Source organism: Trichoderma harzianum (genome assembly GCF_003025095.1).
Source record: "Trichoderma harzianum CBS 226.95 unplaced genomic scaffold M431scaffold_7, whole genome shotgun sequence".
Taxonomy (NCBI): Eukaryota; Fungi; Ascomycota; class Sordariomycetes; order Hypocreales; family Hypocreaceae; genus Trichoderma; species Trichoderma harzianum.
The window spans coordinates 400,069-414,226 of record NW_020209255.1 but is presented as its reverse complement, the minus strand read 5'-3'; the positions used below and the strand labels follow the sequence as shown (position 1 = coordinate 414,226).

General features: G+C 48.9%; 6 protein-coding genes and 1 non-coding gene across 7 annotated transcripts; 2 read left to right on the top strand and 5 right to left on the bottom strand.

Moving 5' to 3' along the window:
- Positions 1–4: 4 nt before the first annotated feature.
- Positions 5–640, bottom strand: M431DRAFT_5965 (hypothetical protein; the record flags this gene model as incomplete). Its single annotated transcript, XM_024921545.1, has 1 exon — positions 5–640. One exon carries the CDS (start codon positions 638–640, stop codon positions 5–7), a length of 636 nt encoding a protein of 211 aa, XP_024773341.1.
- Positions 641–1,268: 628 nt separating this feature from the next.
- M431DRAFT_116987 (hypothetical protein) lies at positions 1,269–2,569 on the top strand. The gene is made up of 3 exons (XM_024911985.1): positions 1,269–1,811; positions 1,874–2,178; positions 2,258–2,569. The coding sequence occupies exons 1-3, from the start codon at positions 1,460–1,462 to the stop codon at positions 2,483–2,485; spliced, it is 885 nt and encodes a 294-aa protein (XP_024773340.1). The 5' UTR covers positions 1,269–1,459; the 3' UTR covers positions 2,486–2,569.
- A 171-nt stretch (positions 2,570–2,740) lies between these two features.
- M431DRAFT_t110 lies at positions 2,741–2,820 on the bottom strand. The gene has a single exon. It is a non-coding gene; the product is annotated as a tRNA-Gly (tRNA).
- Positions 2,821–2,965: 145 nt separating this feature from the next.
- Positions 2,966–4,724, bottom strand: M431DRAFT_442322 (hypothetical protein). The gene is made up of 2 exons (XM_024915211.1): positions 4,578–4,724; positions 2,966–4,518 (listed from the first exon to the last, which is right to left on the bottom strand). Exon 2 carries the CDS (start codon positions 4,398–4,400, stop codon positions 3,132–3,134), a length of 1,269 nt encoding a protein of 422 aa, XP_024773339.1. The 5' UTR covers positions 4,401–4,518; positions 4,578–4,724; the 3' UTR covers positions 2,966–3,131.
- Positions 4,725–4,990: 266 nt separating this feature from the next.
- Positions 4,991–7,331, bottom strand: M431DRAFT_495630 (hypothetical protein; the record flags this gene model as incomplete). Its single annotated transcript, XM_024917387.1, has 2 exons — positions 4,991–6,637; positions 6,702–7,331. The coding sequence occupies 2 exons, from the start codon at positions 7,329–7,331 to the stop codon at positions 4,991–4,993; spliced, it is 2,277 nt and encodes a 758-aa protein (XP_024773338.1).
- Positions 7,332–7,571: 240 nt separating this feature from the next.
- M431DRAFT_508764 (hypothetical protein) lies at positions 7,572–8,644 on the bottom strand. The gene is made up of 2 exons (XM_024919162.1): positions 8,057–8,644; positions 7,572–7,958 (listed from the first exon to the last, which is right to left on the bottom strand). Exons 1-2 carry the CDS (start codon positions 8,472–8,474, stop codon positions 7,735–7,737), a joined length of 642 nt encoding a protein of 213 aa, XP_024773337.1. The 5' UTR covers positions 8,475–8,644; the 3' UTR covers positions 7,572–7,734.
- Positions 8,645–9,595: 951 nt separating this feature from the next.
- M431DRAFT_520631 (hypothetical protein) lies at positions 9,596–12,580 on the top strand. The gene is made up of 3 exons (XM_024920438.1): positions 9,596–10,919; positions 11,018–11,298; positions 11,384–12,580. Exons 1-3 carry the CDS (start codon positions 10,039–10,041, stop codon positions 12,202–12,204), a joined length of 1,983 nt encoding a protein of 660 aa, XP_024773336.1. The 5' UTR covers positions 9,596–10,038; the 3' UTR covers positions 12,205–12,580.
- The last annotated feature ends 1,578 nt before the right edge of the window (positions 12,581–14,158 follow it).

Genomic DNA, 14,158 nt, shown 5'->3' with positions numbered 1-14,158 from the left:
ATTCTTATTTTTCTTTGATTGCCGGGGGATTCTTGATTGCCTCTTTCAACTCCTCGAAAGCCTTCACAATATCCTTCTTGTTCTCAGTGGTCCAAACTTCACGGGATTTCTCGCCAAGCTCGCCCTTATGCATAGCAGCAAATATGTCTGGTGTTTCACCATTCTTTGCAAATATGAGTTGAGGTCGTGTAGGGCTCACACGAAGCTCTGTTCCCTCGAGCGAGACCTTGACTTGTTCCGAAGCATTCCTGCCGCCCGTCATGCCGTAGCTTACGATGGCTGCTGGCTTCCCGATCCACTCATTCCTCAGGTAGTCAATCGCATTCTTTGTGCTTCCTGCCACACCGTAGTTGTATTCTGGAATGACCAGGATATAGGCGTCGTATTTGGAGATTTCGGCACTCCAGCGGCGGCTGTGTTCGTTGGCATAGGTTGCCTGAGAGGGAACTTGGTACGGAACAACACTCTCGTTGTAGATTGGCAGCTTAAAGTCTGCAAGATCTACCAAGGAGAGCTTTGTCTCGTTTCCATCTTCCTTTTCAAGAATGTCTTTGACAATGTTGGCAATTGCCGGTCCAACTCTAACAAGTCTGGTGCTAGTGATGATGATGGCCACGTTGGCCTGCTTAGATGTAGTCATTTTGATGGAGACTCAGAGATCTTATTGATGTTGCTATAATTGCGAGAATGTATCAAGGGTGATAAAATGATGATAGCGATCACTGGATGGACACCTTCTAAGCTTCTTATTTCTCCAGCCAGTTTCAAGTCCGCTTCCTCGGATTCATGTCCGCAACAATGAAGCGGAGAACCATTCTCCGCCTTCGACTTGATGATTATAAACACTTTGAATCAATATGGTAGAGTTGAATGAAGACACGTTATAATTCCGTGCCATATGCTACAGTCTTCTAATCCTCTAGGGTGGTAAGCGATGTATTCAAGATAGCGTTATTCCCATTCTAGAAAGAGTACATGAGTACACGTGGGGGGTCCTCTGCATCCAACATTATCTAAGTATTTTATACATAAAATTTAGAGATTAACGACTTAGGGCTCTTCATAATTGCAAGTGTTTGTACGAAAAGTAAAGTTTCTTATGCTGAACTCTCGTGATCTTGATGATGAGGATTCTATCATAAAACCCCGAAAGAATCCTAGTAAGCGGGGTCTATCCCAATTAGGAAAGAGTACAAAGGTACATTGATTAAGGCGGCAAAATGTTTTGTAAACGTCGGAATTCCAGTGATGGCACCACACGAACACTCGCACAACAGAGATTGAGGACAAGCAATTCCTCGGCCGTGCTCTGTATCTTACTCCGTCATATATTCTCATCCAACTATCCCGATCTCGAACCCCACGTTGGTACGTGAGCCGCTTGAGCACAGCTAGCCCTGCATGATGGTCTCTCGCCTGTAGCTGAACGAGGCTCAACTCCGGAGTGTTACTACTACCAATGGAGAGCAAGCTTGAGTTTATAAATCTGTCACATCCTTCGCAAGGGTCTTCCTCCAAGCTACAACGCCGCGCGTACTCACATGCCGCTCGAGTATCTCATGCTAGAGCGAAGCATGCTCGCAAAGCCGCGAATCAGGCCGACAATGTGGAGCCGAGTATTCCGCCTATGAAGAAAAGTCAAGCCGGTGAAGCTACAGAGCGGAGAGACAACTGTTTGGTCGAAATTGTACCCGAGAGTCACCCTGCTGTGTTCCCCGATCCTGTTGATCAGCTCACATCCAGTCGGCGGGATCCCTTTGGATGCTTTGCTAGGCCGGTTTCGCCACTGGAGCACTACCTCTTTGATCATTGTAAGTTTGCCATTGGTGTTTCAGCGGAGATATTCTCTCATTTTTCTGATTCATAACTCCAGATGTCACAATAGTCACTACCCAATATGGTTCCAAGTGCATGATACTCAAAGATACAAGCATTCACCACCACCAGCTACGGATAAGCTGGATCCAGCTGGCCATATCCAACGTGGGCATGTTGAGCACAACGTTCTTGTCCACCTGTCGCCATTTACATGAAGCCTACCAGAATGAAGAATACATTACTTTGGCGATGCAGTATAGAATCCTCTGCATTCGCGCTATTAGAGATGCCATTGATGCTGGGAATTGCTCGGCGAGAGACTCGATAATTGCCACGATTATATCTTTGACATTAGACGAGGTAAGTGCTACTCATATAACATTAGACTTACCTCATAATGATACAAACTGGCATGACCAGACTGATGCCATATCTATAGATACAAGCTGGCAATATAGCTGCATCAAGGCAGCATGTACGTGGGCTTGCAGAAATAGTCCACTCCTCTGGAGGGGCGCAAACCCTTGGCATGAATGGCCTACTGAAGCATCTATTTGAGAAATTGGCGTATGACATGGGGCTTCTTCTCGACGAAGAAACAAGTTCAGTAGGGCTCATCGATTATGTTGCTCAAGGCGGGATTAATATGCCGAGCATCGCTACTTAGAGATAGGGTTCGCATCTACAATCTGGCAAGCTATGTTGTCATCTGCCATGATCAGATAATTCCGATATACTTATACAACGTCTCAACTCTCACTTCTCCATACATTATAAGAACATTGAGGAGCATAACGGGGGTAGTTATATAACATTGATAACACCATCACCAAGGCCGAGTAACCCCACCAAAGTCCATCACGACTCCACGATAAGTTGAACCAACAAAAAATCATCACCTAGTGCAAAAAATGAATTCGTATGCGTAATCTGGGAATCGAACCCAGGGCTCCCCGACGTTGCGGATGGCAACGGAGAATTTTACCACTAAACCAATTACGCTTGAATGAGATACAGAAGGCCTGTTTTTGGTATATGCATCTTCTCATCATTGGAGATGAACCTGATGCTGCTGAATGATCTCACAGATGCGCATGGCCGCGACACAATATGAGAAGAAGGCAGTTGTGAGAAGCATTTGTAGCCGGTAAAAGTATATATGAACAATTAGTATAAGAAGAATAGATTAAATTAAAATAGAGATATTAAATGCTAGACACACCCGTGATACTAGAGTGATGTCTTTGTCAAGACCTTCACTGTACAATCTACATAGCCAGTATCATAGGCTCATAAGAAAACAACTTGATCAATCAACTTCTCATCAGTCCGTCGTAGTTGGGAAGCGTCCACTTCACATTCTCCTTCAGAATCCACTCTCCAACAACATTCAGCCTCAAGAAGGCAGCTATACCCAGAAGCAAGTTGACGAGCGCAATAGCAAACGGCGACGATGGCATCTTGTTCCAAAAGATGGTGTCGTCACCCACTCCGTGCGTTACCTGATCAATAAATGGCCTGAACTTGTCATCATAACTCTTGAACGCCACGTCAAGACCATCAGTAGGCTTGCCTCCCTCCTTTGGCTTTCCGCAATGACGGCTAATCTCTCCAGCGAGGACATAAGCTCCTACAAGACCGGAGGTTGTTCCCATGCCGGTGAGTGGCGAAGGACAGTATGCAGCATCACCACAAAGGGCAACATTGCCGTTGAACCAAGAATCGAGTTTGACAAGACCCAGGCGCTCGCAGTAGAAGTTCTCCGAGTCAAACATGTCTCGAATGATATCTTTCGACTGCCAGCCGGCGTCGGTGAAAATCTCCGCCAGAGCCTTCTTCTGTTCTTCTACGCCGTCTCGGTGGGCCTTCTTCATCCGATCAGAGGTCGTGTTGCAAGGGAGGTATATCTGGATCTCCTCTGGATTATGCCTTCGCGTCATGATGGCTCGCCTTTTAGTCGCCAGGTAGAATGTTGAGTTGTACTCTTCTCCCTCCTGAATTGGACGAGGAATCGTAAAGTATGCCGTGTATGCACCCTTCACTGGACGTAATGCGTCTTGTACACCAGGTCCCAACATGAGCTTGCGGGTGTTTGAGCCCATGCCGTCAGCACCAACCAAGAAGTCAAAGTGATCTGTGTTGCCATCGGTGAAATGAACTTCAACACCATCGTTCTTTTGCTTGAAGCTGTCAATGGAGATTCCAAATAGGAAAGCGACCTTGTCTTTTATCACGTCGTACATAATACGACACAGGTCACCTCTCATGATCTCATATTCAGTAGTGAAGCTCTGCACCCCCTTGCCTGAATTGTTCACTCCGAAGTAGGCTCGTCGTCTGTTGGAGCTATCGACGACGGCAAATCCTTGTTCTGGCACGGCCTTGGCGCGAAAAGCTTGGTCGAGTCCCATCAACTTCAGGACTTCGACTCCAGGACCTCGGAGATCGACTTGAAGGCCAGTGGTTCGAAGTTCAGGATAACGTTCAATGACGGTCACATCGTGGCCTAACTTGGAGAGCCAGTAGGCGAGGGCATTTCCAGTGATGCCAGCACCGCTGATTAACACTTTCATTTGTGCCATTGGTGTTTATAGACTGATATTTGATACTGGAGTTTTATACGTTCGGTTTCGGCGTTCTTGTTGGATTGTTGAAGTGTAAGAGTTGTACCGGTGAGACTGAGGTCTTGAGGTGATGATGCTAACAAACTTGTTGAGCTTAGATGAGGGCGACATGTAAGGGATATATATATGTCTTACTAGTATATGTCGAACTGCTGGTCTCGGTATATTGAAGCCGTAAATCTCTGCCGCGCGATATATCCGCCCGCTACCGTTTCGGCCGAGGGGGCGATCACCGTGTAAATGGGGCATCGCATAATAGTTCAATTAACGGCCCCTTTTAAATGTTTTCTATAAAATGGCTTGTGATTCCACCACTCATGCAAGTGGGTTAAGCTGTGCATGAAATGTGTTACATCTAGCCTCTCGAAATAGTAATTATAACCGCTGCGGTATATCTGCGTAACCATCGTGACATCACGCGACCATTTCTCTTGTACAAAGAGGAGAGTAGTTGTACAATTTTTAGGTGCAAATATACATCATTGGCATGTTTGTAACATGCCAAGTTGATCCTAATAAGTCCTTGGCTCTCTGGAGATTTCAGAAGTTCAAGAAAAGCCTGTTTCCGCCAAGAAGAAGTCCATGTCAAAATCCAATCCATATGTGTAGTCATCTCTTTCACCAATGATAGATTCGACATCCGGCGTAGGTATTGACAGAGAAGTGGTACCCAGACGATTCTGCAACAGTTCCAGACACAACGAAATACTATCCCTCGCACCCTTCGCAACACGCCCTTCGCCAGATATGCCTTCTTCCGTGGCTTCCGCTTGAGCCGTGATCATGCATAAGAACATGTGGCTCTTGACATTTGTCTCTCCTTGCCGGATCCGCTCTAATGATTGGGAAGTCATTTCTGCTATAGCCTTCTTAAGCGGATTTATGTAATGTGAGTTGCGGTGTAATGCTCCGTCGAGATACTGAGTTTCGACTTGGGCGAGAAGCTCGAGACTAATTATGCTTGTGGCATATCGGATGCCCTCTTTGAACAATCCCCCTCCAATCGCCATAAGATTGAAGAATCCTTCATCTGGCTCAGGAGATGCTATGGTCATGGCGGTGTCTATGCTAACCTTGAGTGAATAATGGAATAACGGGTTCACCCGCGCTTTATTAGCAAAGGGACAATGGAGCGGAATCAAGAAACGGCGTAAAAGATAGTCGAGTAAATTCTGATGAAAGGGGGTGACGCCAGATGCTTTGTTTTCTCTTGCAAAGGTATTCCATTGACGACAAGTTTGGAGAATATCCGCGCTCAAGTCAAGCACATCTAGATAAGACAGCTCGGAGTTTAGACCGTTCAGGAGACTGAGTATTCGAAGGCGTGTTGGGAGCGAGTCAAGGAGGATGATCTGCATAGATGTCCCGGTAAAGGTTTCCTTGGGGTGAGGCTTCAGTTCAGTGGCTGATTCTCCTATCTCGTTGTCATTACTATTAGCCGGCGGCTCAGTATCAAATTCATCGAAAGAGATCCTTGAAGGCAATGCCGAATCGAGAGACGATTGAACCACTAGTTCCAGGATTGTGGCCCATAATCTTCTACGCAGCTGCGCCTGCAATACGGACATAGGAGGGAGATGTTTGGGGTCCCGATGCAAACCAATCTGCATCGCCCGGTGGATGAGCGACCCCGACGAAACCCAAATGAACTCCCCTCCGATGGAAAAGACTTGCCGAGCAAGCATCACCAAACAATGTATCTGGAGCCCGGAGATGTTGAGACGATCCTTTTCCAGTGGCCCAGAGAGCCAGGTTTCAGCTGCGTATATCCATTGATGCACCTGTTGGCGAAGTCCGGAATCGGATTCCACATGCGGAGCCAAACTGGACCCTATGGCAATCACGAGAAGCACCTGAAGGCGTAGTATGCCTGAAGCACTCTCGGGGTTACTCCAGAACCTCTCGTATACTCTCCAAAAGGTGGGCCCGTGCAAAATCCGGTGTGTTGACTCAAATGATTGGAAATACAAGACTGCCATCTTGTCTGCCACTTCACGGGAAGGGGGCGTCAGATCAAAATTCAGCGATGAAAGGCATCTACTAGGCCGTCCAATCTTGAGGGTTCTAGCTACGCTTTTGCACTTTTGGAGCAAGCCGCTGGTCTCGACGATCAGAGCTCTGGTTTCAGCGCTCTTGAACGAGTTAATGTCTCCAAAACCGCAGATTGCTCCGTAGCAGGAGATGATGGGTTCAAACTACACAGCAACATGTGAGCATCCCGAAAATGTACAATGTGCAAGCTGAAGCTGTAGACTGTACCTCTTTAGCTATGCCAACCCAGTGGCTCCATCTCATAATTCTTGTTTTATTCAAGATGATTTGGGCGTCCGGCATACCCGACTCACCAGCGAGGACATCTCTGCCGGCCTGGGATATATCGTGTACGGGAACATGTACAAGGGACCGCTCAAGTCTCCGTACCCGCTCCCTGAGATGATGGAGCTCGGGATCCACGAACCGGGGGCGAGTCGGATTTTGGATCTCATTTGCACCTGGTGTATTCGACAAGTCATTTGGCCCGAGCGTCGATGCCGCAGCATTGAGTGTCTCATTTTCTCGGCCGCCATGATCTGATGCCGTCCTATTACTCGTACTCGTAGTGACGTTACAAGTAGTACTCGTAGTATGCCTGATTAGGTCGACATGTGACAAAGGCGAGGCTGGATGGACAGCTGGCGGGCTTGGCACCGACGAGCTGGATATTCGGCGAGTTTGCCGATGCCTGCCTCCGGGCTTCTCCTGATGGATCCTATAGTTGCACTGTGTCTCGGTCGAGACGCAGCGGCCGCAAGGGTTACTTCGGTCACACTTGAGCTTGCGCCGCCGACATTCAAGACATGAGAGCGCGGGTCTCCGGCGGCGGTAAGGTTCGTGTTGCTGTTGGTTCATGGCTTGGGAGTTGTCTCGGCGGTATCGCAAAAAGCAAATATTGGGTGGTGGGCTGGAGTCACATCAAGGGATACAGCACTTGGATGGAGTAATGCAAGGGACTTTGAGACACGGCGATGTAAGGGGGAAGGGAGTATTGAGATTTGAAAAAGCGAGGCTCGGCCAACTCGGACATGGGTGTATGAATATGCCGAGGACAGCCACAAGCTCTCGGCCGACAGATTTTAATGATGTCTCTTAGCGCCGCCCAGTGCCGACTGCGATCTAAAGTGTGAATTTTACTAGGGGAATAATTTCCGTGTTTCCTTTGCACCATGTCTTGTGAGAGGTCGGGTGGAATATTTGTGCTCGTAGCTGCTTGTCGTGTGCTCATACTCGTACAGTACTTGTCGTGTGCAGATCATCATTTGCCGTGTCTAAGTATCATGGAGGTGTGCAAAACCCCAAATATTGGCACCGTCCTCACCTCCTCAAAGCCCGTCTTGTCGTACAGCGTCTTCCCGGCAGGCGTCGCCAGCAAATAGCAATCCTTTCCTTCGCTCGCCGCCCGGCTGATGCCCCAGTCCAAAAGGATCTTCCCGATCCCCTTCCGCTGCTGCTGCGGGTCCACCCCGAGGTAATCAAGATCTTGTGAGCCGGGAAAAGCTCCTGTTAGCTACCCGTTTTGGGCAATTTCGGATAAGGGCCACGGAGAATTTCCCCAGGGGAGGGCAGGAAAAACTTACGCCAGACGTCCTTGATGCCTCTTTCTCCGAACATCTCCTGGTGGTCGGCTGAAACGATAGCGCGGAGCTCTGCATACGCCTCCTGGTCGAACGAGGGTGGTGGCAGTTGTTGAGCGGCAGACGGGGGTTGATTGGCCGCCTTTTCTGGCTGCGACTGTCTGTATACATCCCACAGAGCAAAGCCCACCACCTGGTCGTTTAGGGAGTCGTCGACAGCCACGACCATGATGGTGTCTGTGGAACTCAGGCTTGCCGTCTTTTTGGCATATCGCCAGGAATAGGCCTCGCCCTCTCCAGCGAGCCGAGCAGGAAATAGCCGGGCTGCAATGGCATCTGTTTCCGGGTGGAAGGCCGCCGAAGCTATGCGAGCAATGGCGGGGATATCGTCCTCTGTAGACTCGCGCACACGTATCGTCATGTTGAAGAGACCGGTAGGGACCGTGAGTAGCAAAAAGAGCAAAGTATCGAATACAATCCACCTACAAGATCAAGATACAGGCACGAGTATACATATCGTTCTGACTCTAGCGAGGGATGGTGGATGTGCCGACGCTAAGCTCGCCCAACATGTCAAATGTCAACCAAAGGGCGGACAAGGTGGATTTCTGTGTCATCACTCGCAGTCATGGAGATTCCGACGAATTTGAAGCTGCTGATCATGGAGATGAATAGAAGTTTGGTGTTTTGAGTATTACATGCTGTTTGAATTGTTATTGCTCAAGCGCTGATAACGTTTCCCTCCAAGTGAGTTTGACCAATGTTGTAAGCCATGGACATTAGGGAGCAAATCATAGTCTCCTAGGTAGAGATAATGCTCCGAATATCGACAACATGAGATCCAATTCATTTCCGCGAGTTGTAAGATACAAATCTATCGTAGCTATACTACAGAATAAACCCCGAATCCTGAATTTTTTTTTTTGAGGTGTTGGAGGTCTAGGGTATGAAGAATCACATCGCAGCATCATGAGCTTCAATATCCCATCAACATGAGTAAGATCCTAACATAACGCCTTACTAAGCGGGAAAATGACTTGGACTAAGCGGTCGCCACGGCCTTTAGCACGGCACCATCCAAAGTTCAGATCCATTCAGTCAAAACTTTTACGTTGAGCAGATATCCATTCAGTGTCTCCTCGCAACATAGGGGCATATAGAAGAACAAATATGTATCGTGGTCATATAATTTAGGTACATGCAAGGGTCACAATGAACAAGCGATATGAATGCATTTATGTTTTCCAGGAGGTACCAAGACTTCGATTAGAGTTAGGTTATAAAACGTCGTCAAGGTAGGAGCACTCATTGAAACCAATGCAGGGCCAAGTTTACGGTGCTTACAGGCGGATACCGAAAGATTCCTGTCAGGCCGATTAGCGTCGAAAGGATTCATTACGGATCTCTCCCATTGGCCAAGAAATTCCTCGCGGAAACGCGAGATGTCCGCCCTCACGCCATATCTTGTTGCTAAGCTGAGCTTTCGTTACCTTGAATATCTATATCCGATACCAGTCGGATATACCAGACAAAAATTATTTTCTCAATCCTTCCCGTAGCATCATATATTTCATGATTATCATCATTAGGAAGACGTTGAATCATGCGGGAGCCGAATGGACCAGCAGAAAACCAAGTGGCATTGACACCAAGTCAGAGTCCACCATAGACTGCGGAATCCCGTACACCACGACGACCCTGATATGGATCATTTACCAAACTCAGTTAGTCGCACGAAATTTAGCTTCCGTTAACCATTGAGGCACTCATAATTTAGGAAAATCTCTCTACACGTATACCAGCATCCGGTCGGGTCGGATCCAGAGTTCTGGGCGGACTGTGGACACTGGAGATGATTGGCACTCCACCCCGGCGACTCCCAAGAGACTGCGGCGGATGAACCAACTTGTCTTCTAACACAACCCGGAGAACCAGTTCGCGGACGCTGAATTCTCCTTGAGAGCTCAAGGACTCATAATTTCAAGATGCAAAAGAATGCTTGCCTCTCATGCCGTACTTCCAAGCTTCGTTGCTCGTTGGAGACATTTGCCGAGCATAACAAGTGTAAGCGCTGCTTCACCAACAACAACGAATGCATTTTCAAGACCGTTGCGCCAAGGCAAAGGAGGAAGCGCACCGACACGCGCGTCACGGCTTTAGAGCGACGTCTCGCAGAGCTGCAGGCCTCAATAGACTCTCAAAGATTGAGACAGAACGACAGTGGCGTAGTGCACACAACTCCCAGCAGGAATCTTCTCCAGGCACCGATATCTCAGCCGATTAATGGTACATATGCTAGTGGGACTGCAACTCTAGTTGAAGACAGAAAGTGGCTGCCTCAAGAACAAGAGGACAAACTGGTGGAAAATTGTCACTTGCAGTCGTCGCTGGAGACGGTATTCGCCTCGAATATACTATCAACAAGCAAAGCCATAGCTTTATTCAACGACTTTGCCAGCAATGTCATCACTCAGTATCCAATCGTGGCATTTTCCAGTCACGAAACCTTTGACTGGCTGAGGAGACGCCAGCCCACGTTACTCCTCGCCGCCATCACCGCAGCATGCAGAGCATCTGAACCAGTCATCTTTCGAAAACTTCATCTCCATTTACGAGGTGACCTATCAGAGCAGGTCATGGTCCGTGGGCACAAGTCTGTTGAGCTGGTCCAAGCCATTCTGGTAATGGTTGAGTGGTACGACACACCCGACGACATGGTGCAATTGAACTTTTACACATGGATCCAGATTGCAGGCCTGATGGTGCGTGAGCTGGGCCTCTGGCCGTGGAGCGAGGATATTTCACCCGTGGAGCATACCGCCGTTGAGTGGCGCACGTCATTTGCTGCCTATCTAACCATATCGATGTAAGCGACCTGTTGCATCCCTTTATTTTCTTTCTCCTTTGAGATGTTTGTTTGCCTCAACGGAGACATTATGGAAAGATTGCTGATCCGACGGATAGTGCCGCTGTCAGCCTCCGTCGACCCATGTCAATGGTTTGGACTGAAAGTATGCGAAAGGGTTTGGATGCCTTTGACAAGAATAGTGTGCACGGCAATGACAAACGATTGGTTGCGTGGGTGAGGCTGCAGATGATAGCAGGGGGCGTTGAAGCATTGAGAATCAAGGTATCATTGGCACAGCCTGGAGCTGATGCTGCAAGTCCTGTCGATCAGCATACTATCTCGTCACTAGAGAGCCGTTTTGCTAGATGGAGAGATACTGCTCAACCTGTACTGAACGGTAAGGGGCTTCGTCTTGGGTTCATACCCAGTTTCACTGCCTGGAGTGGCTGGTTTCTTTTAGCTAACGAGTACACACATGATAGGCTCACTCCGGATGCATTTCTTTTACTGCCGCGTCAAGTTTTACGAGCTAGCCGTCACATGCAGTCCAACACGGTCAACAACACACACAGGGACGCAGCCACCGGCCTTGGCAGCTGCTCGGGATATGGCCTGCATCCGAGCCATCATGTCTCTCATACAGTCTAGTCATTCAGCTCTGGATACCCTGGTACTTTTTGACATTGCAACGTATCGCCGCTGTCCCACCGTCACAAGCATCCGGGCACTTTATGCACTGCAGGAGATTATCACAGTATGGAAGTCAGTATACCATCAACGGGGGTATCTGTCCGAGTTTGTGAACGAGGAGGTGCTGGCACTCTCGTTCTACGCCAGGCAGACGGAAGAGTTCTTTAAGCAGGCAACGGGAACAGAGGGATTCGGCATTCCAAAAATGGCACTCAACGCGCTGGCCAATGTCTTGCTCTCTCTCGGAGATATGAAGAGTCACAAGAAACCGCACCGGGTGCAGCAGCCGGAACTTGTTGGCCAAGAAAAGCAGCAGGGACCAGCCAAGGCGCCACGTCGGATGGCCAATGACCTGGACGTAATCTTAGTTATTGACCTGGGCAACATCCAGGCGCCATCTGCGGAGCAGGTCCAGGTCCAGAGCCAGGGCCAAGAACGGGAGCAAGACCGGGACTGGGATGATGTGCGATCGGATACAACACTAGAGTGGCCGCCGAGGTTTGCCAATGATGGGTTCAGCGTTACGCTGGGAGATGTGCTTTTAGCACCAGAATTAGAAGCCATGACGGCTCCAGATTCGGTAATTGACCCGGGCTGGTTATTGTCAGAGTGACGGTGAGTGTGTCGATCTGGTTGATCCATGCAACTGCTGTACATGCGAGATGGGAATATGCACGCAGTATGCAGTGATGTTTTGATGGGGAATAGGGTGGTCAACCGTGGAAGCGCTTGGATAAGTGGTTACGAAGTAATGAGACAGATTTTGTTAGCCGACGAATCAGACCCTGTCCATCATTTCGTTTCCATGTTCACCCATTCTCCTGTCGTTTTAAACGGTGACGATGTGGTCTTGAAGAGTTAGTTCCCCGGTCACAAAGTGAAACCCGGCAAACAGACTAATGCAGCGCAGACAAGGATGCTGCTCTTTGAAGTGAGGCTGGAAAAAAGGAAGGCAAAGGAAGATGTCACGCGGGGGCTCGTTATTGGCCAACCTAGGTTCTTGTTGTTTGATTTGGTGCTCCTCTTTCAAATGGTTGACGCTCTTCTCACCGGCCTTGCACGACACCCCGGATTGAAAAAAAAAAAAAAAAAAAAAAAAAAAGGGCAGCCACAACTGCCGGTCTGTCTTGTGTCACCAGCACCGCAGATTAAACCGACGCGGCCATGGCGTATGATCCGTGCTGTACTGTACATGTACTTGGAGTTTTTGGATTCAGGAGAATGCGGCAGAGGAGGCTATAGTAATCCCTGGCCAGCCAACCGCATAAAAAAAAGGAGCATGATGCTGATGATGTAGCGTTCAAATATAGGTACGTATCGGGAGTGGAGGCTCTTACAGACTCCAAATGTGCATGTGCCAATTCATCCCCTTCTGTAGATGTAGGTAACTGGTACACAGAAAAGCAGGTGCCGCGCTACGGGATGCCGCGGTTCACGATACCACAACGGCAAAGCATCGCCAATCTCAATCTAACCGTTGCGACCCTCCCGCCGGGTACGAGATTTTAGCGTGGGCATGGCCAACAATGCAAAGAAACATACAAACCGATGGTGCCGGAGTGGCTGCGGCTGAGGGCAGGGGTGGCATTTCCACTGTATACAAGGACAAGGGTCGGGATCTGGCTTCAGGCTTTTGTATTCTTTGTCTGGACGGACGGGAGGATCTAGGCTAGGACTGAGACTGAGGGTACATGCTCGTATGTAGCTAGAGGTTCTGATCGAGTTTGTCTTGGGCGCCTCTTTCTGGACGCCTTGAGATGTGCTAAACGGTTCATTCAGACCCCTTGTCTTGTTTGGGTGTTTTCAGCTAAGCTAGTAGCAGTATCTCGTGCATTAGTATACGTGAAACGCTGAGAGAGAACCCTGGAGCTCAAATCATTCTAGGGCTGCCAGTATATCAAGATACGAGTGCTCTACATGTACCTTAACTTAATCTGGTTTGCACTGCATGCAATAGGATTGCCTCGGCGGATCTCAGCTCATGACTCGAGCCACTTCCTTCCCCCCGAGCGACGGACAGATCCCGAACCATCTCCACGATGGCTAATCCGGCGTGTGATAAGATTGAGATGCCCTCTCACTCATTGTCAGGCATTCCCGGTTCCCGGATCTCGTACACAGTGTCTCTTATCTCCTGCGCACATGCGCTAAAATCCATCTGCGCATCCACGCCCCACCAACATGGGGTACCTAACGGTCACTAAACCATCTTCAGAGATGCCTGAGTCTTCCGCAGCCAATCACAGCACCCATGCATCCACTGCGAAATCGCCGCTAATGCACCACGTGATTGCGCCATTCCCTTTCGGACAGCTCCCGCCGTGCCTGCTCAAACTTGGTCTTGCTCAGTGCTCTCAGCCCCACCGAGGGCCGCTGTCTCTCTCTACCGTTTCGAGATGGACAGCAGCTCGGCCTTCTGCACCGTTGGATCGTCGCCTTGGCAGCTGGGAGCACCAAAAGTGCCTTTTTCCATCGTCAGTTTTCGCTGCTTTTCCCCTTTTCTTTATCCTCTTCTTTATCATTATTTCTTCCCCTATTTATTCTCTCTCTCTTCTGGTTCGACACCG

Excerpts from the sequence above, each read along its gene's own strand:
- M431DRAFT_116987 (XM_024911985.1), top strand. The coding sequence starts at position 1,460 with ATGGAGAGCAAGCTTGAGTTTATAAATCTGTCACATCCTTCGCAAGGG. Across the intron at positions 1,812-1,873 it reads GCACTACCTCTTTGATCATT|ATGTCACAATAGTCACTACC; the intron begins GTAAGTTTGCCA and ends TCATAACTCCAG. Across the intron at positions 2,179-2,257 it reads TATCTTTGACATTAGACGAG|ATACAAGCTGGCAATATAGC; the intron begins GTAAGTGCTACT and ends CCATATCTATAG.
- M431DRAFT_520631 (XM_024920438.1), top strand. The coding sequence starts at position 10,039 with ATGCAAAAGAATGCTTGCCTCTCATGCCGTACTTCCAAGCTTCGTTGC. Across the intron at positions 10,920-11,017 it reads GCCTATCTAACCATATCGAT|TGCCGCTGTCAGCCTCCGTC; the intron begins GTAAGCGACCTG and ends TCCGACGGATAG. Across the intron at positions 11,299-11,383 it reads TGCTCAACCTGTACTGAACG|GCTCACTCCGGATGCATTTC; the intron begins GTAAGGGGCTTC and ends CACACATGATAG.
- M431DRAFT_442322 (XM_024915211.1), bottom strand. The coding sequence starts at position 4,400 with ATGGCACAAATGAAAGTGTTAATCAGCGGTGCTGGCATCACTGGAAAT.
- M431DRAFT_508764 (XM_024919162.1), bottom strand. The coding sequence starts at position 8,474 with ATGACGATACGTGTGCGCGAGTCTACAGAGGACGATATCCCCGCCATT. Across the intron at positions 7,959-8,056 it reads AGGCATCAAGGACGTCTGGC|ATCTTGATTACCTCGGGGTG; the intron begins GTAAGTTTTTCC and ends CCGGCTCACAAG.